The sequence below is a fragment of the Catharus ustulatus genome, chromosome 1 (genome assembly GCF_009819885.2).
Source record: "Catharus ustulatus isolate bCatUst1 chromosome 1, bCatUst1.pri.v2, whole genome shotgun sequence".
Taxonomy (NCBI): domain Eukaryota; kingdom Metazoa; phylum Chordata; class Aves; order Passeriformes; family Turdidae; genus Catharus; species Catharus ustulatus.
Window position 1 is genome coordinate 14,731,228 of NC_046221.1, and position 26,061 is coordinate 14,757,288.

The window sequence follows — 26,061 nt, forward strand, 5'->3', positions numbered from 1 at the left end:
ACCAGAGTGCAATACCCAGGGCCATGCTCCAACACATTCAGGGCCTGGAAATACATGGTTGTATTTTGTACATATTCATTTCAAGGATTACTTAGACAGCAGTCACATCTGCAATTCTCCCTCCTACTCTTGCATTATATGAAGGAGTTAGGACCAAGACTGGCCCAAAAATACGTTGTCAGTTTAGGGAACATTGGTTACCATTCATGAGTGGTAATCTCTGTACTCAAGAATGAGAATCCTTCAGAGTTCAACTGAAATAGGACACTAGTATTTATTTCCCTCTCTGTAACTTGAAGCTCTGAACATAACATTATCCCACACTTAGGTCTGCTGATCTGCCAAACAGAATTTTAAAATTCTAGTAGGCTTTCTCTTCAACAGAAGAGAAAGACAAAAAAGCACAGGCAGTGTTGCAAATGGTAAGAAACAGAAAAATCTTGTGGAGAAAGCACAGAGAGAATGCAGTGCCTATGGAGCAGGGAGAAAAGTGAAGGTCATGACAGGAAAAGTAAAATAAAGAGTCATGCAAAAGATGAAAAGAATAGCAAAGCTTCATACAAGAGCATGCAAGGTATACAGTAGCCCTGGGAGGGACTAAGGACACAAAGAGATTGTGGCTGGCAACAAAAGGATGTGAGGCACTGTTGGAGAGATAAGGGACATCTTTATCATCCAGAGGAAAAAGTACCACAGAGCCCAGCTATCTCTGGCATGGGAAAAGGTCTGGAAGATTTCTGAGATAAATAAATATGAAATTTGGCCAAGTGAGGACTGGAGAGATATAATCAGTGCTCTGCATGTACACTGAGCATACTGAAGCAGGCAAACTTACAGAAACTTTGCTAGGGTAGAATCAGGAACAGGATCACTGTAAAAGTAATTCAGGATTAAAAACTAGTGGAGGCACTAGATTGAAGAGAAGATAAGTGTGGTTTACAGCAAGATACAAAGCCAGGAAGGAAAGGATTTCCTAGTATAAAGTACAGCAATGGAGCACGCCATAAAATCACAGATTAACCCAGGTCAGAAGGGTCGTCAAAAAATCATCTGGTTCAGCCTTTCATGGGAAAGGGAGTGTAGGTCAGATTACCCAGCACCCTGTCCCATCACATCTTGAAAACCACCAGTGATGGGGACTCTACCACACCCCTGGAGAAGTTGTTCCAGTGAATGTTTGTTCTCACTGCAAAAAATTTCTTTCCTCTGTCATGATGAAACCTCTCCTGGTGCAACTTCTTCCTGTGGCCCCTCGTCTTGTCCATGTGGCTTCTTCTGAATTGAGAACATCCACCCTCCTTGTAGCCATTCTTTAAATACTGGAGTACTGTGATGAGGTGCCTCACAGGACAGTCTCTCCAGCTCTCTGATCACCTTTGTGATCTCCTTAGAATGTTCTCCGGTCTGTCCATGTATTTCTTGAACTGAGATGACCAGAACTGGACACTGTACTCCAGGTGTGGCCCAACGAGCACTGTGTAGAATGGGATTATCACATCTCTTCTATTTCTGCCAATACCATCCCTGCAGATGCAGCCCAGGACTCCATTTCCTTTTCTTGCTGCAGTGGTGCACTGCTGACTCATATCGGGTCAGGTTAGACAGATCTGTCAAGGAGCAGAAATAAAAATTTGGGAGTGTCATAGCCCAGATGTACAATGAACAGTGAAGGACCGATCCTGATGTTGGCTTGGGGAGAATGCTGAGTAACTGGACAGCTCTTTGTTGGAGGGGCTTGCTGAGCCCTCAGACACTGAAGAGACACTGCAGGTACGCTCCTATAGGTTCTGCATGGCCAAAGCAAAAGTGGTCAGGTGCATGACTTTCCATGGTCTGTATTTCAGGGTAGCTCAGGTCTCATCTATCAAAGGTTCATTTCCAGTGAGGACCTAAACACTGAAAATAGCAAAAATAGGAGTTTTGAATACAAGAAGCTTCAGTCCCTAATGAAGGTGTACCAGAATTGGCCTCTTTTGCTGACAGTCAGCATCTTGTCATTTACTTCCCTTAAAAAATCCAATCACCAGGAACTAAATACAGCTGCCAGAAACTTTATTAATGACTGAGACTAATGCACAAATTTTCAAATTGAACTACTCTTCCAGGTTTCAATATTTTTCCATCACAACTAATTAGACTCTGTCTTCAGAAAATATGCATTGACTCTCAGAAATAAACCAAATGTAAGCTAAATAATTTTAGGGAAACAAAATCAGGAGGAATGTTAATGGCTGTTCATAAGGTAAAAGCTAAAGTCCTGCTAGCACAAAAAAAAAAATTCCTTGCTAGTTTTAAAAATTAAGAGAAACCTGAAATGAAATAAGCACCTATGAGAATAAAGAAAGCATTTATAAACAGTTAAATTCTGCTTTACCCCTTTGTGGACTGATAGCACACTTTTTTAAGTTGGCCTCTATGGTTAAGGCAAAACAAAAGGCACCTTTTTAAAAATCTTATTCCATACTGTGAAGCACATTTCTGTAAGGTTTTATGATCTCTGTTGCAAATGTAGCTCACCACTTGCAGATGTGCCATTTACAAACCACTGGGAAACATTAGCATGAAGATTTTTTGTGTGGCAGCCTGAGCCTTGGATGTGTGTATTCTTCATCTTCGCTCAGACCAAAACGGACCTGGCAATGCTTCATGGAAATTTACTGTGTAAATAAGGTGTTGTGATCCAGCTGGCAGTACATGTACTAGATCTAGCTTGTAGGATATTTCCTTTTGGTCTCATATTTCCTCTTTGTGGAAATTACAGAGGACTTTTATAGACAGAAGAGAAAGGCTCTTCTAGCCCCTTGCTAAGAGATGCTGCTACCATCGGTGCCTTTGAGTGGAAGGAGCAGGGCCAGGAGCACATTCCTTACTGTACACGAGCAGCACAGGAATTGCACAGAAGGTTATTGTTGCCTCTGCAGCACGTACAGGGAGGGCAAAATCATGGCTAGTGTAAGATGAGATATCCAAGACTCTACATGAAAAGGCAGCATGGTACCTTCACTATTGTGTACTTTCTCTTGCTTGATTGCATTTCTAACCAACGAGCAAATTAAGTTTGGTCAGCTTAGTCTTCAGAGCCTTTTCTAATATAATAAAAAGGCTAACTGTAAACACTTTATTTAAACCTAAAAATAGGGAAACTGCCAATAGATATATACTGTAAGTCAGAATCTCTAGAGGGCCAACAAGAATCTCAAAAAGTAAATTATATTTGATCAGCAAAATTAGGATACAAGAAAAAAAAATTTAAATAATTAAGTAAAAAATGGGTCACAAGTCTAGTATTTGTCCCTGAGTGGTTTGAAATATTACAGCTGATAATAATAATGCAGAAGAGTAGACCTGTCAAATAGGCAGTTTCATATTTGAGAATATGATGGATGCTGTAATAATACCAGAGAATGTATTTGAACCATTTTGCTTTCCAATAGCAATTAATAATGTCATGAAAAAACAGCCACCATATTCTAATATCTTAAAATGATTAATGCCTTATCATTTGCATCCTGGAATTTCAGATGAGATGACCAATTAATGCCTTGAGCTTGCTGACCAGATTTTATGTTGCCTAATTTTAGCTCCTCAGTAAAAGGTGCACAAACTGAAACAAAATTATTTATAGGAAGGCTAAACTTGTTTAGAAACTAGGAGGAGAAATTAAAGCTTTTATGACTGCAGTTCATAGTCTTGTTGAATCTGGAATTGTAAAGGGCTTTGGTTCAGACATCTCAGACCTACATATCCCCAAATTTGTATGCAAATACAGGCTTTCCTTATATTCCCCTTGATATTCTCCTTCCTATGTTCATCAAGCTTTTGCTGACTAAACTGGCTTCCATTCACTATGTCACCAGCACTAGAACATTTCAGAAAAGAAAACTGAATTGTGACAGCACTGCCTTTGCCACACAGATGGTGCATTTGTTTGCAGCAGCAGTAAAAGTGAACACCAAGGGTGACTCTGAACAGCTCTGAGATGTTTTCAACAGTGGCCCTTTATTCTAAATGACAAATGTGAATTCAGAAAAGGACAGATAAAATCTGCTGAACACATAAACCAGTCAACAGGCAAGTCAGCAGAACACAGATGGACTGCAGCCATTATTCACCTTATCTGAATCCATGGCATTTCAGCTGAAATTTCCTAGGTATAATAAATCATATGGGGAAATGGTCTCCAACAGTAGCTCACCTAATAAAATCCATGAGACTCCCCTAATTATCAGAAGGTGAAAGTATGAGAAAACAGCAGAGTGTACCAGTAAAACAGAAGCACCAATTGCACATTCCCTTGTTCTGGCACAGCACACCTTAAGCAATCCAGCAGTAGCAACAGGTCTGTCCTGCAGTCTGGGAACAGTGCTCTCACAAGAGCCACTGCAGGCACAGAAGAGGACTGAAAGCAAATGAAAAAAATGTTTAAACAGTTACTTGTGCTTACAAACATAGCCCTTAGTATTTATTCAGGATCAATTTTAACAGACGGATGAGGATCCAGTGCTTGGATTAAAAAGCACTGAATACCTTTCCATATAAAATTCCAAGATCTGGACCAAAGCTTATGTGACTCTGTTTCAAATACCAGCACATAACAGGGACAGTACACAGAACAATACCAATCAAGTAGCTGGCTAAGTTAAATGTAAGGTTTCACAGTGGGCTTTTCTTTTTGTCTAGATTTTTTCTGACTTTATTCTGAAATCACATCCAGAATTTCCCCACCAGCTTCAATCAATTAGACAACTAAAAGAGGAGAAATTTTCAAAATGCATCTGTGCCAACATGGTGTGGCTAAACTTTTTTTAATAAGTATATAACCACATTGGACTTGTCATATGAACATAGATTTAATTCTGAAAGGACAGCAAATTTTGAGTCCTATACCAATTCAACAGAAGATACATTCCAAAACCAAAAAGATTGTTAATTCATAAAAAGATGCAGATTATTACCTGACCAGTGCAGGGGATCTGATTACGTACTTTCAGGCCACTAACAAAGATACAACACAAAAAACAGGAAGGGGAGAAAAGCCCAAGCTCCAAGATATGTGAGGAACCTTGGCAGCCAACAGCAACAGGTGTTCTAGAGGTTTATTTCCAGTTTTTATTTTCAGAAGACCTACACATCCTTTTGTAAAAAACTGCTTTTCCACTTCAATTGACTTCATTCTTTTTCCACATCTTTTGCCACCATCCATCATACTAAAACCATGAGAACTGCCACTGGCAGGACTTGTGATGTGAGAAGAGTGAATGACATAACAACCTGTGACAAGACTGGACTTTAATTTGGTCCAGTCACAAAGCATTTGAAGACAGGGTCCCAGCACAAGGAAACAAAGTCAACAGTACAGCTTCAGTGTCTGAAGCAAAGGGAAACACTGTTTAAAGTAAGAGTAACGTGAAAAGGAATCCTTACTGATGCTCACAGTGCTGTAGAGTTTGAATGAGAGGAAGCAAGAAATGCATGGTCTATTGGTAAAAGGCAATTTGGATAGGCTTAAGGTGGGCCCAAGTAGAGCAGTTCATGTATCTGTGCTGGGGAAAAAGTTAAATCCTGAGAGCAATGTCAAGTCCTATTAGGAGAAGCAGGGAGATGATATGACTGAAAAGAGATCAGTGCAAAAGATACAGATATTAATGGGATGGTTTGCTGAACCAGGGATATCTGTAATAGTAATACTGCAAGAAAGTGAATAAAATTTTGGGATATGTGTAAAAAATATAAAGAGTTACTTTAGTATTGGCAAGTAGTGTAATTGCTGTTGGCATGTTGTGCTTATCTCTGATGTGCATGGAATATTAAGCATGAAGACTACTGGTAAAATAGAGAAGTACTAAAATCACATAACATCCCTAACAAAGAACAACATTTTGTGAGTCTTATATACTCAAAAAACACCTGGACTTGTATGGAGAAATTGAAAGAGGAGGTTAAACATGTAACAAAATCTGTGATTTAAAGTTAAATTTCAAGTGAGTCAAGTAATCACTGTACCAATTTAGTGAAGATTTTGTGGATTTTTTTTACCACTATTCATTTTTAGTCAAGACTGTATTCATTTTAGAAATATCTGGCCTAGGTCAAACAAGAATTAAGCTAGGGGAGCCTGTGTCCTCTTGTATAATACAGTCAGGCATCAATAATCCGTTGTTACGCTATAATTTATGAATTTTCCAAATTACGGCAAAGCAGCTTTTTTGCTTTTTCAACAGCAGTTATGCAGCTATGCGAACACTGCCTGTTGAATAAAAATGCAAACTATTTATGCATTTGGTGATCTTTCAACCGAAAAACATTCAATGCCACTTTTATGAAAGAAAACAAATGATCATTTACATATGAGTTGTAAAAGCACTTTGATTTCCTCTAGCTCTTGCTATCTATCTAATGATTTACTGACTTAACAGGACTGGTAATTCACTTCCTAAAGATATCAAGAAAATATTGTCAAAAGGAGATCAGTGTAATTTGTTTATTACAAGTGTAGAGATAGTGAGCTACTTGGAAAATATGGCAATAGAGTTAAATCTTTATGGGCAAGATAAAGATTAATGCAAATGAAAGATAAAGAATAATAAAAGCAATTATACCGCAAGCAGAATGTAAATAGTAGTTTCTCTAATTTCAGTAAGGAGCTGTTATTTGAGTGCTATGAGGTTTAGCCACTTTTTTTGTGTTTGTCTAAATCCTAAAATGTAGCTAGTTTTTTTCTTTGCTCCTGTACAGATATTCTATTTTCCTGCTTTTGAGCAAATCTCAAGGCAAACATTCACACCAAACACTGGACAAAGCTTAAAGAAAAAAAAAAGTGCAGAATGGGTTATGGTTCTCTCTTCAGTTACTCTGAACTGTAAGAATTTGGGGGAAATTTGACATCAAGTCAAGTAGGGGTTATTCTTAAAGCTTGAGAACATATGGTTCAACTTTTCTTGGAACGCTTATTCAGATTTTAAAAAACCAGTCACAATGTGTATTTCAATCCCTATCTCAGTTCTTAACATTTAGCACTTGATAGACATTGTTTTCAGTTAAAACTGATTATGAGATCCAACATGAGAGAAAATTACCCTGGCTTAAAGAGTTATCATACATCAGCTTATCTACAGAACTAGTAAGCTTGGAAACTGAAGGAAATTTGGGACAGTTGCAGTCTAGTTCAGCCTTCAACAAAAGAATCCAGCCAAATTCTTTCACATTTGCCACACCACAATATCTCCACAGACATTCACCAAGGCTTTGCTTATTTGTGGTTATTTACTGTGCAGTGTTTAACCCAAGTTATAGCACAACTAGCCAACATACTTAAGAGCCTCATAGTAGATGCAAAGTTATCTTAGGTGTTTTGTGCGAAAGAAGCACAAAGAATTTGAAAATACATGCCTGCTACTACTGCAAATGCAGAAAATAAAGAAAGAACCGTTTAAAAACCTACTGCAACATAGTAAAGGATGTCCTGAGAGGGCTCTGAGCCTACAGACCATACTCCCCCTCCAAAGCACAATTTGCTCCCCTGGATGTAGGTCTGCCCTGAGCCAGAGTGCTTCCTGCTGCTCCACCATGCATCTGAGGGCTCTGTCAGACCTGTGCCACACAAGGCATACAGTACCCATCGGGACACTGCTGGTAGATGAAGGTTTCTCCAAAAACAAGTGATGGAAGAAGTCATGGAACCTCCCCAGTGTGCAAGGTCAGCTTGGCCCCACCTTCCTATGTGCTTATTCACTCATATTAACAGCTTTGAGGGGACCCCTTAGTAATCAGGAGTTCATAAACTAAACACTACCTACCATGAGGAGTAGGACTTAAGAATTCCCTAAATACAAACTAGGAGGAAGTTGCAGACAATCAACACAGAGTCCCCAAACTCATAGTTAACAGCAACGCTTTTTTTCTTAAAAAATTGTGCTACATCTCTTCAGGCCCATACAATGTGAACTACTGTCTACTTTTTTTTCCCTAGGGCTTGTTTACTGCTAGCAGGCCTGGTTTATGATTTTTCTACCATGCCTTTTGGATCCTTTCTTTGCCTCTTCTGTCTCAAACCTAAGCTTTGCATCTGTATTTTCAATGCTTTCAATAGCCTACTTCTCCCTTATCTATTTTCTGTCATTATACAAAGATTAATGTCAATTTGATTAGGTTTCTGTAGTTCACCTGCTGCTTTTTCAAGCATCTTTGTGCTTCCTTCCATGCTGTCCTTCTTGCTGGAGTTTTCTTTCAACAGCCACAAAACCTGATTAATTTTCTTCAGCAAATCCCACCTTATGTCTTCTTCACCATGAAGTACACACAGAAACAAGAGTTCCACTGCTGATGTGTTGCAAACTGTGCCTTCCCCGCTGATCAATACAGTCTCATTGTTTCCCTCATCTGCCCATAGCCATCTGCTGTCTTTTGTCTTATACTTTGGAGTTCTTCAGGGGAGGAATTATCTTTTTGCCCTATATTCCTATACAATATAACACTATAATCACATTTCAGGATTAAGGCTGCTAGATAACACGATAATACAAACAAATTATAACAATGGAAAATTTGCTCCAAGTTATTTGCAGATTTTTAAATCTAAGACTAGAAATATGAGGTGGTTCAGGAAAAACATCACCGATTCCACTGTTTTTTCAATGCCTCTGACAAAGGTTTAGAATAGCAGTAGGTGAGAATATTAATTCAAGTCTTTTAATATAGGGTTGGATCAGGCTCGGCAGGTCTGACAGCCTGTCTCCATTGTAACTCCTCCTAAAGGCAGGAAAAGGATTCTCACGGGAAATGAATCAGCCCCTACGGAGCCCACGAGGCAGCGTGCAAGAGGAGCTCTGCTACTGCCTGGCAAGATTGCTGGTTCGGATAGAGGATCACATAGTGACATTTTTATCGTAATCCCTAATAGAAATATTCCATATTTTCCTGTTTATTTTCATTTTAAGGCGAATGTCACAAAAGTTTAAGGGCTGCAACACTAAACGGGGTCATAATAAGAGAAAATTCAAGATTATTTCCACAGAGATCGTGATCCAGGCAGACTGCTGTTAACCACAAACGCAAAAATATAAATATTACAAGGGGTGTATTTATGTGCAAGAGGCCTAAATTTCAGTTTCCGGTGAGAATCTTCATTCCAGGGGGGCCTCTCGGTGCCTACATGCTCACTTACGAGACTGTGATATGTTAGGGGGATTATTTTATCTACACTGAACAGGGAAGGTGTCAGAATTTGCCCGTCTTTCAGAGCCCAGCTCCAGCAGGCACTACCTGACTCAGCTCACAAACTAGAGCCACAGCATCAAATTTCCCAACCCACTTAATTTGAAAGCCTGCCAAGATAGGTGAAAGACCTTATAAATATGTAAAGCAGGAAGTTCAAATTACACAGTGATGTAAATTCCCAGTGATTGATGCCCTTTTAAAAACAATAAAAATCCTCGAGAAACTACAATGTTGGTGAATGTGCTTCCCTCCCGATGCTGTCTGGCGGTGCCGTGCGGAGTTTGGCTGATGTATTGTACTTTTCGTGCGGATTTTATTTTGGATTTCTACCACTTCCTGGAGGCCAGGGGGAGGCACAGTGGGAGGAACCAAAAAACTCGGTGCCACAGCCATTTTGTTTGTGGGCAGCATGGTAGAATTCTGTCAGTCAGTATAAGGAGGGGTTTTTAAAACAGTATTTATGGAAAAACTATTCCTGCCGTAACGGATGTATCTGTTGAATTTAGTGTTAATTTAGCCCTTTGATAAGGTAGGTATTTCTAATTGTAAGTAAATTGAGTATTTGTTGGGATTGAAGCCTCCCTACTTTCCAGGAATCAAGGATTTTGTTTCAGGCATGACTGGCTCTTTGGGAGCGGGGGTGCGGCGGGGGGAGGCCGAGGGATGCGCCGGGCGGCACAAACTTGCTGCGGGGCTCGGAGTGGGGGCGGGGGCGGGGGGAGGGACGGAGGGAAAACGGCCAAGTCTTGGAATTATTTGCTCCAACTGTCTTTCTTTATTAATTCTCAAGAGGCAGCTGCTCCCTCCGAGGGGAGGATGAGGCGTGGGGTTGCGCGGGGCGAGCCGTAGTTTTGCAGTGTCACCGAAAACCAGCGCTAGACTTTGGTCCTGTGTGCTCCAGAGGCGGGTGTAAAATGGCACACTGCATTTTTCCAGGCGGCGGCGGCGGGGGGAGCGGGGAGGCGGGCGGGGGCGCCGCTGCCCGTGGAGCACATCGAGCCAACGCCGGCCCCGGCAAAGTTGTGACCCCGGCGGCACCGGGTCCCCCGCCCCGGCTGCGGCCGCCGCCGGCATCGCCCGCCGACCCTCGGGAAGCCGCCTCCTTCCTCGCCCGGCGATCCTGGCGGGGTGACGGGGAGGGGAGGAAAGGAGAGAGAGAGAGGGAGAGAGAGAGAGGAGGGAGGAGAAAAAAAAAAAAAAAAAAAAAAGAAAGAAAGAAAAGAAAAGTCTCACTTTCTGCATTTGCGAAATATTTTAAGGATGTTCGGGAAGCGCTTTGCAGCATGGAGGTGGCTGGTTGTAGGAGAGCGAGTATGCAGTCCATATTGTTACAGCCCTTTTGCAAGGGCTGCCTTCTTCAAAGGTAAGTTTGTGGCTTTAACCAAAAATATTCGTTTCTGCGGGTTTTTGGTGTGTATTGGTGCTGTGGAGGATTTTCGTTGTGTTGATGAACAAAACGTAGTCTTATATTTTTCATAGCTTTGATCTCATGTGAATCCCACCCAACGGTGTCTCCTTAATAGCGACAATTACTGAAGTCAGTTTTGTTTCCTCTTTAAAATTTTATACACTCGAAGATTAAAAACAATTTAACTTCAATTTAGGAGTATAAGAACTCAAATATTTTCCAGATGGACTTGGGTTTTTTTTGGTTGTGGCTTTTTGTTGGGGCGGGGGGGCAGGGGGAATTCTTTACCGAGTAATAAACGGATCCAGGACCAAATATGTGACTGTCTATATAAATATAATGTAGCTCTCGTGTATAAAGAAGCATATTATGTTGCTGCTGTATGTTCTGATGGTAGCTAAAAGAGTTTACAATGCCATTTGTGATGGCTCTTGATGGATTACTTTGGTCTAAAGTAAGGGGGAAAACTGCCCTTGGTATGGTGAAGGTGGAGATGGACATAAGAGGGTTTATATTAAGTTATATCTCTTACTAAACAGTGGCCTTTTTATTTACAAATTCCAGCTCTTGTGATAATTAGCTTAAAGCATTAGTTATATAAAGGTTCTTATTTCCCCGCACTTCACTTAGATGTCTTGGTGTTGGGTTGTTTGTTCTTTTTTTTTTTTTTTTTCGGTGGGGGGCGGGGGGCGGTGAGTGGTTTGTTTGATCTTTTTCTTCCAAGAAGGTACATTTGGGAGACATTTTGTAATTTTTGGCATTTTTCTAGGCGCTTTCCTTTTTTTTTTTTTTTTTTTTTTTTTTTTTTTTTTTTTCACCCGGTGGGAGATCTTTTTTGTTTTGCATTGCTCTGTGCTGGTGGCGCTGTGGGGCTCCGAAACAATTCGTGTCCCTGGCTCTAAAGGGGGAGGGGGCCGGGGGGAGAAAGGTGGGGCACGGGTTGATCTATTGTATCTTTCCCTTTTCTCTGCATCAAAAGTAACCGCAAATTAGTTAGAATGATGATGAAATTGTATCTCCAGAAAATTGTAGTGTCGTATGAACTATGGCCCGGCAGAGGCATGACCTCACCCTTTCGCTGGTTTGTGTAATGAAGCAAATCCTTAATTTTTTTTTTTCAATCCTGTAGCTAGAGTCCAGTTTTCCTCAGTGATGAGATTTTAGGTCCCACCCCCAAAATGATTTTACAGTGGCTGCAGATGAAAGGTTTTTAAAGGATTTTTTTGCAGCCAATATGGAAGGCTTTGGCACACACTTATTGTGCAACTAGTCCATTGTTTGCTTGTTGTGAAGTTAAAGGTTCCATCCACGGCTAAGCCCTAAGGTCCCCCTTGCGTGCTTGCATATGCAAATCTCCTGATGAGGTCTATAGGAGTTTGAGTTGTGTATGAAGGTGAGGTTGAAAAGGGAAAACCTAATGTAGTCCTTCAGATTGTAAGAGGATTCACCTGAGGTCGGTGGGTTTTTTTTCCTGTTGCTAAGTGGAGCATGCGTTTTACATGTTTTTGTAAATAGACATATGTTAATGTGTGTTGCTTTCTTTTGTTGCAACCTACAGATCACCTCGGTTCTAAGTGCAAAAGGATTAGAAGGCTTTCTGCTAACATCCATATTAGGTGTAAGAAAACAGAAGTGATTAATGTTCTAAGATGGGTGGGAGGACATAGCCAAGCCCATGATCAGAGCATATATTGGAAACTCAACAGGTTCAGGAACAAATTTGACATTAAATTTAGCACATTTTTAAGGAATCGATGTGCCTGGTATTTTGGAGTGATAAAAGCTGATAATTTTAGAGGCCTTTGCATCTATTTTACATTTCAATGTCTTCAGTATTTTCAAAGAATAAATTTGACAATTTTGAACAGGCAGCTTGAAACAAGTCTCTAAACTTCTTGTGAATGTTTAAATCTTCGAAAATGCATTTAGATTTTGGTTCAAAGAGTTTTCTTATTAAGTTAGTTTTATGGAAACTGATATGCAACTTCAGCAGATCTCTGTAATGGTCTCTTATTTATTATTCTTTTTTAAAGAAAAGTAAATTTTGCTTCCATCTTAGGTAAAATACATCTTGCAACCTTCTACCAGTAACAAACATATATCCAAGAGAGCATCCAGTTTTTATCATCCCTGCTCTGTCATACAAGATCTGCTTTTATGGATTCTTGGCTGGAGCAGAGACCTGGTGGCCTATGACAGTGCAGTATGACCATTACTTCTTTGGTGTCCTAGTACAACTCTCAGATCTTGAGGACAAATATCAAGACATAAACGCTCTTAGAAAGTGTGGATTTTGGCCATCCTCCATTTCCATTTCTGAGACCTGATCACTAGGACATAAGGTTGGCATTTTGGGCAGTTTATGCCAATAGAAGTAGTGCCAGTTGTTGAATCTATTACAATAATTGTCAATCTTAGAGAATCGCTGGATTGTTTAATTCTGATGCAAATTTTATTTTTTGAGATTGTTTAGACCAATGTTCAGTGTGCTTATCCATGGACTACAGGACTGAGCAAATGATAAACTGAGGTGCTTACTGAAGGTATTTTAATGGTCTTACATCCTGCACCATGAAAATGATGATTTCTTTTGGCTGCAGCCTATGCATGCACGCCATGAACAAAGTGATTGTTCTGATCTTGCTGCTCAGAGTCAGTTGGAGGTCAGTGAAGTCAGTGAGAACATGAAATCTGAATGGAAACTTGATTCATATTTGCTCCCCTCTCTCCCATTCAATGAGGCTACTCTTTAACTTTGGTTGTGGTTTTGCAACTTTGAAGTTGCATCTGATGAAAGTGTCTGGTATTACTCGTATCAAATCATAAAGTGAGAAGAGTGAAGTGTTGATCTTCTGCAGCTCAGTGGTTTTCACACTTACTTCCTCCCTCCTTTTGAGCCATTGTGTTACTAATAAGGAGTAAGAAGTGTTTTAAGATTTAGTATCCTCTCAAAGCAACGTAGCAACTAATTTACCTCCTCCATCTTCTATCTTCTGCAGAAATGCCTGGAAGAATAAATTCTGTGAGGTGGCTCAATCTCTATTGTGTTTTCCCCACCTGCTCCTTCTGAAATACCAGTATGTGGAATTCCAGGACCTAAAGCATACTCTTTTTTTTTTTTTTTTTTTTGGGTTTCTTATTTTTCTCCCTTACATATACCTCCATTTCTAAGGCACCAAAATTAATATATTTTTCTCTTAATAAAGCTTACCTTTTACTTAGAGTCTACATAGAGTCTAGACACCTTTGAAAGATATTTGGGTCTCTTGACTTAAAACTATTTGAAGTATGGTATAAAACAATCTTTTCCAAGAGCTTAATTCAACCTGACTGACCAAAATGTTCTTTGTGCCTTTGTGAGATTCCTCTTTTAATATTACTAGTTATATGTATTCAAGTAAGAGTCATAGTAAAAATAGCTGTCTAAAATTGTCAATAGTAGTTAGTACAAGACATGTAGATCCCAGGCAGATATGATCAGCTTCCAAAGATAACCAAAACACCATGCAAACAGCTCCTCAGAATTGGGTCGGTGGTGTAGAAGAATGTTGTTTGGGCTCAGTTCAAACAAAAGCCATCCCCCCTGCTTCATTCCCTCATATGTTGTGCTCTCCAGTTTCCTATGCTGATAATATACTTAGTGCCTGGGACTCCTGTCTGTTACCTTTTTAGGGTTCTAAACTATTCAATTCATTGTGTCCTTGATTCAACAAGGTTTCAAAGGTGGGAGGGCTATCTTTATGTGGGACACTTGTGACATAATCTTGTTTCTTACCTTTCTTATTTCATAACTCTGCTAGCTGCACTTCTCCACATATTACTTGTCAGCATCATCTTGTAGCAATGAGTAATTTGTTTAAAAATTACTTCAAGGATCATCTGTTTCCCAGCTGTGAACAAAGGACAATATATTACATGCCTGCTTCAGACTCATCTTCTACAAAGTTAGGTCTCTCCACACTCTTCCAGACTGATATTTGCTTGGCCTTTCAGTGTTAAGAAATTATCTGCTCTAACTCCTATATGCCAGAGGAACCACTGTAGCTAGTACATCCTTCCACATTTTAGCATTCTTCATATTTTTCCTCTCTTAGCAAATAGCACAATAAGTTAATTCATGTTGCAGTGAAGAGACAATCCTAGATTTTAAATTCTTTAGTAAATATACAGGGTGGGGGAATGTCAGTGCTTTGAAATATAATTCCTGTGTTGCTGTTGTTGAGCAACAAAATTTGCCTTGGACAGATGTGATCACACATCAGTAGCTTCAGGTCCTGTGGGGTTTCTTTAGACCCTTTACTAAGTCACATTTCCATTTTATTGTGTTACCACTGGACTGTCCAGGAGGAAGATAATACCAAGACTATAAACTTCCTTAATAGGAAGGTTTGTTCATAAATTCACTAATAGCACCTAGAGCCTGAAATTTGTGGTCAGAAGGTATTGCAGTGCTTAAAAACTCAGTACATTTGCTAAAAATTATTCTGCTTATCTCCCAATATAAACAACAGAGAGATGGGAACTGACAAATAACACGAGTCCTAGTCTTCACTATTTGTGCAGTGAGTTGGGATGCTGTTGTGGAGCTCCTGGATGGTAAATGGAGAACGGTTGCTCAGAGCCATCCAACACCATCCAACAGAAAACAGTAGTTACAGATGCAATGTCTATTGGTTTGAGCACCAGTAAAAATACAAGAGTTCTAAATGTAGTCCATGGGAATTCCAGCTTGGAGAAAATGACTGAAAATGGAGGGTGCTGACTTGCCATCTTCTGCTGTTGAGCAGAACCTGGATCACTTTTGCTAGGGCATGGTAAAAGGTCGAGTCAGATTTTAAAACACATTGAGCACTGGGATTTCCAGAGGAAGAGAGAAAAGGTAGGGTTTGATCTCATCCCTGCTCCCAGGATTGCCTCATGGACTTTACTCAATAGTGTTCAAATGTAAAATGTAGGAATTCCAGGGAATAGTGAGCAGATTTGTTCTTCCCAGAGAAGTCTTCCTTTTGTCAGTTCCATTTTGTTTTTTTCCTGGGTTAGAGATCTGGGAAATGGGCCTGTAAGGTGGTGTTAACTTGCATTTCCCTGGATTTACAGTAAGTTGGGCTTCTGAGTGAATCAGAATCCCTGTATTGTATACATTCATGTATATGATATGCCTTTAGATGAGTACTGTTAAATCTGTAATCCTCAGTGGGAAGAAACAGATCAAGTAAATCATAGCTTTAAAAAATGACAAAAGGACCCAAAGAACAAGCAAACAAACACAACTAAATTTTGGATGTCTGCTATGAAAGGAACTGTATCTTAAATTTAACTGAGTATCCTGATCAGGTCTCCATCTGCCTCCTGTGACTAGTTCATATATGAATGCTCTCACTTAATCAGAGATGTCCTATGTGTGTTTGCTAATACTGACCTGTGCATGATTTAGGTAATAAAAGTTAGCTCTTAACCCTCACTCCCCTTCAGAGTCTTGAGAAAATGACTAAATGGAAGCAAGACCTTTGGCCTCACAGGAGTGTGCATCTGGAATATTCTTTAACACAAACAAGAATGAGCTTTCCATGTTTGTTCAAGCAGACTTAAAAATCAGGTGACTCAAATTTGGGAATTTCAGGGCATCCCCTTCTATTTACTAAAGAATCTTGGTGCTGCCATAACCTGTTGACTAAAAGGATAACTTCTTGAAAGGGTCCTTTCACCTGACAGATTTTCATCTGTAATGCCAGGGGTAGAAATGGCATGTTTTCTGCTGGATTTATTAAAAAGACTTTTTTTTTCTCAAGAAAATTTAAAATTTAATATAAAAGGTTATAATGTAGAGCAGCAGTGCTATTTCTGATGGTCTTAAAGGTATCCACTCAAGGCAGAACATCTTGATGTCTTTAGACAAAGTGATTGCGTATTCACAATTCAAGAAAAGTGCTGCAATCAGCATCTTTTAAGGAGAAACCATGCTGGATAACAGAGGGGAGAAATGTACATCTGATAACTCTGCATAGACACTTTCAGTTTAGCCCATGTTCATCTATAAGCACATAATGAATGAAGATTCCATAAGAAAGTATTCTGCTTTCTTTTGTCATCTCTGAATCAATTTCCAAGTTAAAAAGTGGGTGTTGTGTGAATCTGTGGGATTTGGAAGGTCTAGTCAAGCAGACTTCCAGATGAACTACTTTAATGTGAGGAACTGTTTTCCTTCCCGTGTTTCACATTCTCCCTTGATTATTTTTTTTTAATTAGGTTGTGTCTCTTTATGTTAACATCCTTCTCAAGTTGCTTATAAATTAAAGCTCAGCAGACTTGGCATGTATGACCAGTGGCAGGCTGGTGCACATTAACCCCAGTGTTAATGACAGGGGTCTGTTGTGTTCTGTTGGTCAGAGGAGAAGAATGTCAGAACAGCTGTAAAACTGACACACTGCACAATAAGAGAATGGGAACCGAGTGTCTTTGTCAGAAATGGACAGGGGGGTCCAGTCTTACCTGCTTGTAACCTGAAGGATTTGAGAAAACCACTTTCCATTTGGCTCCGTTTCTCAGGTCGCCCTTACAGCAGGTTTGGGGATTTCACAGGGGAGGTGAGAAGAAAATTCCAGTGATATCACAGCACTTCTGGTTTCCATATCCCACCTACATTAGTGACAGAGAAAATAATGTAATATGATTTCTATATTTTTCTTCTCACGGCAACTTCATGTTTGCATTTAAACAAAAACACTTCCCTCTCAACATCTGCCTATTTCCCACGAGTTGTTTGCATTCTCTAAATGTTGAAAAACCTCAGAATTGCATTTTCTTCAGATTAACCCTATCAGAGTTTTACATTTTTAAGCATCTGCTATCATTTAAAGATATATAGATAAGGATATCTCAAAGCAGTCTCATCCAATCAGTTTTATGTTCAGAACTAGCCTCCTCTGCTGGATATTTACAGTCAAACTTAATTCATTAGGCCTTTTTTTCCCACTAATGGAGTGTTATTAATTTATGCTTTCTTAAATGTATATATCCAGTTATAAATATGATCATGATTATTTGTATCCCAGCAGACAACAAATATTTTCATAGCATTCACTCATGCTTAATTTAGTATAAATCAAACTACAGTGTGTAAAAAATTCACTTCTAAAATTGAAAGAATATTCATGTTCTTGCAAGCTAATAACAAGCTTTGGAAATCCAAAAGTTGAGTTATTAGTAATTTTTCATTTCTTTGGAGAAATGTGTTTGTGTAAAGTAAAGATGGTATAGCCTGTATAAGGTACTTAATAACACATTCATATAAATTTGATGGGGAATTCAGAATTCACTCACACTATAGGTATGTAGGTACATGCCACTAACACTAAAATTAAAAAAATCTAAATATACATGTTAGAAAATGCCTCCTCATTCCAAGATGCAAATGTACTTTCCTGCACCAAAAGATTTCTGAAGCCAAGTGAATTCCTATCTAGGTGTAAGTCACTGTTTTCCTCAATTGTGTCAGGGAAGCAGATAACCTACTTTCATTCTGATTCAGGAACTGCAAATTAAAGCATTTGGCTTTATATAGTAACTCCACATTAACTCCACATTATTTAATATCTGCAATGTAATTCTGAAGTTTGAAAATACTTGATCATACTAACCAGAAGCCCAGAATCACTTGAAATGATTTTTCATGAATTGACTTTCAAGACAGGATTTCTATCTAGGAAGAGTAATGTAAAAATCTAAAAAGTTAGAGCATATATTATTGTAAGATATTCAGGTCTTAATATTGAGCTGAATTAGCTATTTTATGTGCATCTACATAGAGCCAGGCAGCTCCCAGGGTAGAAGTTTCTGAGGTCATGTAAAGGCACAGAGCCTGTCCTCATTTTACCCCTTTATCCCAGTGTGAGCACTGGCAGTCGAGGTTTAAGTAGTGGGGCCATGACTGTGTTTGTGGTGGGGTTTTTTGTGTTGGTTGTTTTTTTGTTGTTGCTGGGGTTTTTTTGGTTTTGTTTTTTGTTGTTGTTTTTAATGGTCGTTTGAAGGATTTGGGACAGTGTGCAGACCCATGTACAGCTATAGAGATAATTTCTCTCTACTGTTTTCCTTTTTTACACTTCCACCTTATACTATGTAGAATATCAAAGTTAGCCTTAGCTCTTTGATTGATGAACTAGCAATTGTGTTGGCAGGAGAAGGTAGGGCTTTTTTATCTGGTTGGTTATTTGGTTTGGGTTTTTTAATTTGGTTGCAATCTTGCTTGCTTTTTTGTTTTTTTGTTTGTTCGCTTGGGGTTTTTGTTGTTTGTGTTAGAGTTTTTTTTGCTAGAAAAGCAGAAAGGTTTTGCCCTTCTGATAGCTCTTCTATTAGAAGTAATACAAGATTATGTGATTAAATGTACTTGACCCACAGATTATTCATGAGTTATAATCTGATGTTTGCAGAAGTCCATTCCTAAATCAGAGGTGGTAACCAGTCGACCCTGCTCAAATTGTGTTTACCTAATAAATTGCAATTTTAGTATTATTATTGCTTTGTATATCAGAACACAAAATATTTTGGATTAAGATTTAAAAAAACCAAAAATCCAGAGCATAAAATCAATATTTTTTTATTTTGTTCTGTTCCCTTTTATTTTACTACTTAATCCTAAATGATTAATTTGTGAAATTATTTGCTAGTAAAGATGATTTAATCAAGAATTCAAGGTGTTTCTAACACAGAATCTTAGAGGGGTTATGTGTTATAGAATGAAAACATAAAGGATAAAACCATAAATCACTTTTAACTGTTGCAATTCCTAGGATATCTGTTCTGAATCTATTAAAACTTAAACGGGGAAAGGTGTATTTTGAGACAGAAGAGTCCCAGCATAATTTATTACCACACTGTATCTAAGAGAATAACTGCTTCCACTATAAAGTTTTTTCCCTAGACACATAAAAACTTAAGTCTCCAAAACAAGCTATGTAAAGGAAATGTATTCTTTTCTGACAGTACTAAAAAAAAAAATCAATTAAATCCTTTATGCTTTCAGATAAAGCCCATGTTACCATTTCCTTGCTTATCTGCCCAGGTGATGTTGGGACAATTATGAGTCTGTAACATAATAATCCTAATAATTAATTTCTTTTGAAGTGTTCTTAGTCCTAATAACATAATTGGTGTGTTGGCTGGGAAATTTCAAATTGGCGAACCAAAACCACTGCACTAAATTGGTGTTTCTGCCCATTTCAACCAAAACCATGACAGTCCTCCTATGAACAACTGCCTTCACCACCTCTAAGAGTTTAGCTATCATTGAAAAAGTAGAAATCTGGCAATAGCTTTTGCTGCTCCTCACTCAGAATTGTCTCTTTTCAGTAAGAGAACTGGCTAGTGGCTTTTCCTTCTTTTTAGGATATGGCTCCATGGTGTATCCATTTGAGGATCAGCTTTGTTTTCCTGAGGATGCTGGACTCAGCTTTTGAGTATTAAAAAAAAAAAGCATTAAAAAAACCCCACAGGTCAACAAAATTGCTGTATAAATAAATGAAGAATTATTAGAAGCAGGGTGTAACATAGGCACAGAGTGAAAAAAAAAATTGCAAATATTTATGGATACAAAAGTCAGTGTATAGTATTGCGTAATACGAACAAAGCCTAATTTAAAAAAAAAAAGACACCAAGAATGTTTAAGAAAGTTTTTTTTTTCAAGTTGAACAACGGTCTCCTAGAATTTTATATCCTCAAAATACAAAATGCTTGAAGCCAAATGACAATGAAAACAAGGTGGTTTAACCCACATGGATGTCATGTGTAGTACTTCTGTGATGATTGCTGCTAGAATGGGAGGAAATATTAAACCCATGCACAAAAGGCTACAGTTAATGCTTAAATAAATGAATAGAAGTCTTTCATGAACTCAGAGAGGTTTTAAGCCATAAAACTAAATAAATACCAAAATTTGTAAAAACCTGTCAAACAGTACACAGGACTTGCAAATCAAAATAGAAGTTACGTTTTTGGGCTTCACAAAGCTGAGTTAGGTGAGAGCACAAGAGACTCCTACCCTGTCTGCAGGTGCATGGGTTAAGTTGTATCTTTGCCCATAATGCTCTGTCTGAATTTAGTACTTTTGAATGTATTTTGAAATTGTTATATTTACCAGATGTATAGCCGAGACACAGAGTGCTTTCATTTTAGCTGTTTCTCTTAATTGAGATCATAAAAAGATAAAGCCTTAAAGAAGTGCCCCAAATTATTTCAGCAGTTTAAAAACCAATAATGATAGCAATTCTAAATGTCTTTATATTTCAGCTACTTTACCTTAGAGTTCAGTTTTTAAAATAGACACATAGCACTTAGGTTCAACAAATTAATTTATGCCTACTGATTTTTACTGAGAGCTTGCAAAGAGTCATTACACAAAACATACCAATTGTGCTTTAGCTACTGTCATAGTGCAGCACTGATGTCTACAGATGTAAAGTGTGCACTTGGGTAAAAGCTACAAAATATAAAAAACCCTAAAATATACCTGCATTTTCTAACCAAAAGGAAGATAAAACAGAAATATCAGTCTGGTTATGTTCTATAGCTTTTGCTGTCACCATCTTTTACAGAACAGACATCAGGACTGATGTCACATTGTTTTCAATTATCACGCTTTCCATCCTCTTAGCAAATTAATTTTGAGGGCTAATCATCTTCTGCTACAAAATATTAAAAAACAATCTCTTTTATTGGCAAAACATTAAAAGCTGATGAGTCCAAGAGTTTCAGGCCAAAAGTTTTCTTAATGCACTGTCCTCTTTGTATCCAAACGTTGTTGTGCATTCTGCATGCTCTGCACTTTTCTCAAGCCTGTGGCAGGGTTAGAAACGCAAAGGTCAATTAAGGATAAGTTTGAATTTCATTATTCTTCCTCTATAGTTCTGGATATTTTTGATACTTTGGTTTTCATTATATTCATTATGTATTGTTTTCCTTTCATCAGTATAAGTGGAGAGTTATATTTAATGCCCTTGTTTTTGCTTAGCTGCCAGGTGTTTCATTTTCATTTAATTTTTAAGTCAATGCTAATCTATGATGGCATATTGTGATTTTTTTTTGTGTTTTTTTTTTTTTTTTTTTCCAGTACCCTATCTGTCTGCTAATTAGATAAAGTAAATTATTCAGTATTTGTGGAAAAAGATGTAGGCGGTTTATGGGCAATTTATTTTATACTTCTAACAAGTGTGTGTTTTAAGTTTAGAATTAGAGTAAAAAGTAATATGCATGTTTAAACATTTAATTCTGATGTAACTACTGAAATATAAGTGAATACAATTATACTCCTTAGTTCACGCCACTCTCCTTACCAGAACCACCCCCCCCAAAAAAAAAAAAACCAAAAAACAACACAACAAAACAAAACAAACCACCTCCAAACAAGCGTCCCTTAAAAAAAAAAAGTCCCACTCTCCCAAGCAGCTGTCTTCCACTGCATTTACCCATTTGCAGTACAGGTAGAATTTAGCATCCCAGAGAAGTTACGAAGCCAAATGAGTTGCAGTTTAAGCAGTTTGGGAAACCTAGGAGGTTTTGGTTTCCCAAACAGTCATGCAAATAGTTGGCTTGAATCTTCTGCTAACAACTGCATACAGTAATATTTTATCTAGTGTCTAGCAGTGGCTTAAGGTTGAGGACAGTGGTATTTTTATTGTTATTAAAGAGGTGGTATAATTTAAAAAATGGCTTTTGTTTCTATTATAATTTCTAAAATTGTTAAGCAAACTAAGGTTTTAATTTTTTTTCTTTTTTATATATATCTTTATATATATATATATACCTATGCCGTATTTCTGAAAGTTGTTTCCCAAGAGCAGTATGTGATAAGGAACAAAGTTCTGTCTACCGATTCTCGTGTGACAGTAAAAACTACATTATTTTGCATTAAAAGTGGAGGGACACTTAAATTCAGTCAACACACAACTGTCTCGCATTTTAAATGAAAATAAGCATAACTTCGATAAGATGGATTTTACTACAGAGCCAGAGTTACATACAACCTGGTAGACGGGCAGGCAGAGCTCCTGAGCAGGCGGCTCAGCCCTGGCCTGGCCGGAGCGGAGTTTGACGTTCCTGCGGCCGCGCTGGGATGCCCTGGGGCGGCTTGTGCAGAGAGCACCGAGCTAACTCGGCATTTCCGATCCCTCGCTTAGAGCCGAATAGTGCCTCAATTTAATCGACTCATTGAGATGTAAACGAGCTTCCCTAATCAGACATGCTCAAGTGGGTTCTACCCATTGCCTGGGGTGAGCTCGCTTGAGCGGGTCACTGATAATAACTTAAGTCCACGCAAGGCTTTAACCAGTTCACGTGTCTGCACTTCGGCTGCACTTTGACTAAGTTTCTAAAAACCTCAGAGAAACGGGGTGGAAATGTCGTTGCGGAGGCGCCCGGTTCTTAAGGTTCTTCACCGTTTTGGGGCAGGTGCCCGTGTTTCCCTTTTATTTAGCGCGGACGCGAACTCGGTCTGGCGGCGCGGGGAAGGACAGCGCCCGGCGGGCGCTGCGGGCCGGGCCCTGAGGAGAGCGGCGCTGCCGGGCGGCCCCGCGCTCGGAGCCCTCACTGGCGCGGCTCCGCTCCGGCCGCACCGCAGCCCTCCCGGCACGGGGTGAATCCCGAGCCCGGCGCCGCTGTCCCGCGGTCCGGCCCCCGAGAGGCCGGAAAGGTTGGGGCCGGCACCTCCCCGCCCCTCTCTCCCAGGTTTCCAAAGCTGTCACGGTCAGGCGCGGCTCCAGAGGAGGTTTCCCCCGAGGTGAGGGGCTGGGGGCTGCCCCAACTTCCTCACCCCGGTAGGAGCGGAGCGCGGCTCCGCGGCACCGTTCGGCGGCCGGCGGGCGGAGCGGTGCTGCTCAGGCTGATTAAAACCCCCTTTGCTGCCGACTGCGCCCCCGATCCCGGTGCCCCGATCCGGCTCCGGCAGCTCCGAGCCTTCCCGCGCTGCCGAGCCCGCTCGGGCCGCTCGCAGCGTCCCGCGCTCCCGAGCCCGCGCCGCCGTGCCCGCGCCGCGCGCGCTCCCCCCCGGGCGGCGCCGTGCCCGCGCCCTGCGCGATGCAGTGTGGGAATGGCTGTGGCGCTGGGGTTGGCTGAAAGAGGCGGCCAGTCGAGGTTTAATGTCCGCCATGTTGGCCGTGGCGTATTGAGCGGAACCGGAGCGGCGGAGGAGCGGAGCCAGCGCCCAGCCCAGCCGCGCCAGCGGGCGCCGCCGAGCCCCGTGTCGGAGTGCGCCCCGCCCCGCCGGGGGAGCCCCGGTCCCTCCATGAGATCGCTCGGCGGGGTCCGGCTCTCAGCTCGGAGCGCGCTTGCTGTCGCCCCCCCCTTCCCAGCCGGAGCCGCCATCGCCGCCTAACATGAGCAAACTGTCGTTCCGGGCCCGGGCGCTGGACGCGTCCAAGCCGCTGCCCGTCTTCCGCTGCGAGGACCTGCCTGACTTGGCCGAATATGCCTCCATTAACCGGGCCGTGCCGCAGATGCCCACGGGCATGGAGAAGGAAGAGGAGTCGGTACGTGAGACCCCCCCCCCCCCCTCGGCCGGGTCCCACCATCCCCCCCGCACCCGGGCCCCCACCTTCGCCTCTGCGCAAGCACAAAATGGCCGCCATCTTCTCCCCGCTCTCCCCGCCCGCCGGGAGGGGGGGGACACCCAGGGCGCGAAGGTGCCGAGCCCGGCCGTCCTTCACCGCGCCCTCCCCCGGAGCTCCCTCACGGCCCCTTCGCCCCCCGCTCGCGCCCCGCGGCCGCCGCCGGCCCCTCCGCGGGACCCCGAAAGGCACAAAGGGGGTCACGTGACACCGCGGGGCGGCCGCCATTTTGTGTCTCGGTCCTTGGGCCGGGCCTGGTGCGGCAGCCGCGAGGAGCAGACGGGGCCTGGCGGCGGCGCCGTGCGCGCGCTGCCCCGCCGGGGGGCGCTGCCGAGCCGGACGGCGCCGCGGGGGGCGCGCGGCGGCGGGAGCGCGCGCGGGCCCCGCCGCCCTCAGGGGAGAGGGGCCCGGCGGGGCCCGTGCCTTTTCCTTTACCCTACCAGAGACGGGAAGTGGAAGGGGTTGTGTTTAGGTCTGTGTAAAAACCCTGCAAGTGCCTTCAGACAGGCGCGGTGTAAGTAAAGTTGTGATGGTCCCCACGCAAGACAGCTCTGAAACGCTGCTCAGAGTAACGAAATCCGTGTTGGAGGCTAAAAGTCTATCACTTCCTGCTCGGTTTTGCTGTCTCAGTGGAGGATGAAACTTTAAACCATTTTGAACTTCGGGGTCATTTAATCATTCACTCAGCACTTTCCAAGATAGGTAAAACAATCATACTCTTATTGCTGAAGGTAAAACACTTGGTAACTGTTACTGTTGATGACTCCGCTCTGAAGTGCGTTATTTGCAGTGCTGTAAATCTTCAATTATTTCCGTAGTATAATCAGTTTTCCCCATCTGTGCATTAAGCACTGCAAATAGGGAAGTATTGTAGAAATACAGTTATGTAAGCAAGTTTTGAAATTTGGTGCTAAGAACAAAGGTGACACTAGCTCGGTTGGTTAGAGCAGCATGCTAATAATGCCAAGGTTGTGAGTTCCATCTATGGACCATTCACTTAAGAGTTAGACTCGATCCTTGTGGGTCCCTTCCAACTCGGAATATTCAACGGTTCTGTGGCAGTTTCATGGTCCTGAGTTTTTCTAGTTGTTAGACTTCCATTTTCCTTTGGAAGTGGCAGTCTGTTTGCAGTTCTAGATGTAGCAAAGTTGGAGTTACATTTGTTTTAAGACAGGTATGGTCTTTAAACGGAGTTTCCTCTCTGTGGCACTACTGCTATTAGTTAATGGGTTCAGTGAATTTTTATGAAATGTCTTTGGGCAGAAAGGTTTCTAGAGAGTAATGCACTCTGCATGTTGTTGTCCATAGAGTAACCACTCTCTGAAGCTGTTTTTGACATAACTCCCTACCATTTTAACATGTTTCCGTATTTCCAAGGCTTCTGCAGGGCACAAATTTCTTTACACATCTGCTAAAATGTATATTGTGAAGTGTAGTGGCCTTGTGTTTCTAGGTTTTGTGGGGTTTTTTTAACTTTCTAATTGGTAGTTGGGTTTTATCAGGTTGTTTTGGTGGTGTTTCTTTTTGTGAAGATGCTTAAAACTTTGGCTCAGTATCAATTGAGTATTTAAGTGGTGGGTAGCAGTGCTTTCGATGCTTGTGTTTCTTTTGGGCACAGTAGATAGATTCTGATTTGATACCTGTAGAGTCTGAATATGAGAGAAAGCACCTTTAATTTCTTCTTGTACCAGAATTTTAAATTTTGTTGTTTGCAACGATGCTTGTTGTCTCTCAGCTCCAGAGAGTGAGAGTGCATGCATGCATTTATTTATGTAGAAATGTCAGATTGCTGTCTTTCTCTTTTACTGTTTGCCTGGCAGTTACAAGTTTCAGGATATAGAAAAT

General features: G+C 41.0%; 1 protein-coding gene and 1 long non-coding RNA gene across 10 annotated transcripts in view; one reads left to right on the forward strand and one right to left on the reverse strand.

The window, feature by feature from the left end:
* The first annotated feature begins 9,602 nt into the window (after positions 1–9,602).
* The window catches only part of EPC1 (enhancer of polycomb homolog 1), a 63,232-nt gene continuing 46,773 nt past the window's right edge, over positions 9,603–26,061 (forward strand). For 2 of the 7 annotated variants that reach the window (XM_033056192.1, XM_033056183.2), the window contains exon 1: positions 23,687–24,138. In XM_033056192.1, coding sequence (XP_032912083.1) covers positions 23,986–24,138 — 153 coding nt within the window. In that variant the 5' untranslated portion in view covers positions 23,687–23,985. Of the gene's footprint in view, positions 9,746–10,475; positions 10,580–23,682; positions 24,139–26,061 lie in introns of those variants that run through there. The other 5 variants (XM_033056211.1, XM_042779153.1, XM_033056175.2 and 2 more) reach the window with 5 other exon arrangements.
* On the reverse strand, positions 10,260–24,277 carry LOC116994484. 3 transcript variants are annotated; one of them, XR_004417496.1, is made up of 4 exons: positions 24,204–24,277; positions 17,114–17,260; positions 14,400–14,514; positions 10,260–10,336 (listed from the first exon to the last, which is right to left on the reverse strand). It is a non-coding gene; the product is annotated as an uncharacterized LOC116994484 (long non-coding RNA). The 3 variants fall into 3 exon arrangements; XR_004417498.1 differs by lacking the exon at positions 24,204–24,277 and adding an exon at positions 22,632–23,131; XR_004417497.1 differs by lacking the exon at positions 10,260–10,336 and adding an exon at positions 12,679–13,629.